This window comes from Bactrocera latifrons, unplaced genomic scaffold, assembly GCF_001853355.1.
Source record: "Bactrocera latifrons isolate USDA-ARS-PBARC rearing strain unplaced genomic scaffold, ASM185335v1 scaffold_178, whole genome shotgun sequence".
Classification (NCBI taxonomy): Eukaryota; Metazoa; Arthropoda; class Insecta; order Diptera; family Tephritidae; genus Bactrocera; species Bactrocera latifrons.
In genome coordinates, this window is record NW_017535274.1 from 46,621 (window position 1) to 48,679 (window position 2,059).

General features: G+C 37.4%; 1 protein-coding gene across 1 annotated transcript in view; it reads left to right on the forward strand.

Annotated features, from left to right (window-relative positions):
* Positions 1 to 598, forward strand: part of LOC108967111 — a 40,507-nt gene extending 39,909 nt beyond the window's left edge. Inside the window, exon 7 of the mRNA XM_018930357.1 lies at positions 408 to 598. Within this exon, the coding sequence (XP_018785902.1) occupies positions 408 to 598 (191 nt within the window). The remainder of the gene's footprint in view (positions 1 to 407) is intronic.
* Positions 599 to 2,059: the final 1,461 nt, after the last annotated feature.

Genomic DNA, 2,059 nt, shown 5'->3' on the forward strand with positions numbered 1-2,059 from the left:
ATACATACATACCCCCAACAACAACGCTCTGCCTACATAACACTATTATCGCCTATCTTTTATTTACTTTTCTACTTTCATACCACTTTATTCTACCTAACCAATATCCGTCTAAAATCCAATAAAACCCTTGGACACTTATGCGCGCACACAAATACACCCACACACACGCACACACACCACTTATCACTCACTGACCCACCGCTTCTACTTACCACTTATTGCTACCAACCACCCAACCATTCCAACGCAATCCAAAAACAAAACAAAACAAAAAAACAAATACTGTCAAACGCCTGTTCATGCCTTCATACATATTTACATACATACATATACATGCATACATACATACATACAATACATACTTCGCCATCGCAATCTCATCACACCTCATTCACATTTTGCAGGTTCATCCACTTTGCCACGCTCCGTAGGCTCTCGCATAACCGATGTCGATGTCGGTGGACAACAGAAGGTGATGGCGAACGCCACCAGCAGCACATCATTGTATGATAATGTAGCCGGCAGTGGCGGTGTAGGCACACAATCTATGAATGCCGTTGGCTGCTGTCTCTTATACACATCTAGATGTGTATAAGAGACAGTCATTGTATGATAATGTAGCCGGCAGTGGCGGTGTAGGCACACAATCTATGAATGCCGTTGGCGGACAGGGTAAGTGCATAATAATATATGTATGTATGTATTATATATACGAGAAACCGATTGAAAAGTCTCTATTTACCATGCGGTCATATATTTATTTATATAGGTATTTATACATATTATATAAGTTTTGACAGCATTACATAAGAGATTAGCGAAAGTAAGACACTGTGAAAAAATAGTGAACAGAAATCTTAGATKAGGTTTCGGTGGTTCGCCGTAGGACAGTAGAAACATCAGTCCAATGTGAAAGACCTAAATACAATAAACACCCTTTGTTTGTAAATATCCTTTTCTTGCCACGAAACGTTTTGATTTAAGTATGTAGTATCCACTTGCTAGCCAGAAAATCGAGTTACTTTGGAATACATTGTTTTTTTTTTCGAAAAACTTTGAAGTTTTGGATTCCCTTGATTCCATAGCCGATATCTCGAAGAGCTCCGAATAAAAGTGCTTAGCGGTGAGAAACAATTTTCAGCATAAAATTATCTTGCATCACAAAAATAAACATAAAAAAAATTATTATTAGAGAGTAATATACGGCATCGAAGAACCAGTCAAAATTTTGAATCTTACCAAAAATATAGAGAATGATCGAAGAACAAGTAAACATTTGTAATTTTGTCTTTTATTCCTTTGATCATTAACTGGCAAATATATCTAAGAGTTATCCAAGAAAAWTTGAGTTCAATCGGTCCTCCGTTTTCCGTTTCCGTTTCTTCATCGACTCTGGAAACAGCCTTTGACAAAAAAGYGTTTAAAGTTTTACAATCAGTCAAAAAGTTCTTACTCAGACTTCTCTGTATACTCCGAAACTTAATATCGGATCAATTATCATCCATCACAGCTGCTTATCCAAYAGCTAATACTGTTGGTAGACATGGCGAGACCGGCAATAATACAGTCTTTAAGATCTTTCATGTTCCTACTCGCAGTAATAAATAGAGCTTCGTAATCATACGTTGAGCCTTCGACCGTTTACCAGGTATTCTGCTCTACATAGGTGGAATGACCCTGATTTTATATCTTCTCAAGAACTATCACTTTAACAGGGTAACATTTTATGATCAAAGGAAGTTTGCGTAGCTYAGTAAGTTCACGCATTTCCCAGCTTTGGCTAAAAATATGAAAACTCACTTGCGTCAGCGGGAACTGCGAAGTTTCGTTTGCCATAAAGCCCTTTTTTCTAAGTAAAAGGTCAATTGAAAAGTCTTCGACCTACCATCGTAAAACACAGTTTTTGGTAAAACTTGTTTTTTTGTTTTATTCAAAATATTTAGTTCCCTTCAAGGTTGTTTGTAGCGACCGTCCAACATTTCAATACCATTTTTAGGTGAGACTTGACGTTTGTTTGGAAATAGGCCCCGGTCGATCACCTCTTAATTCGACAAAT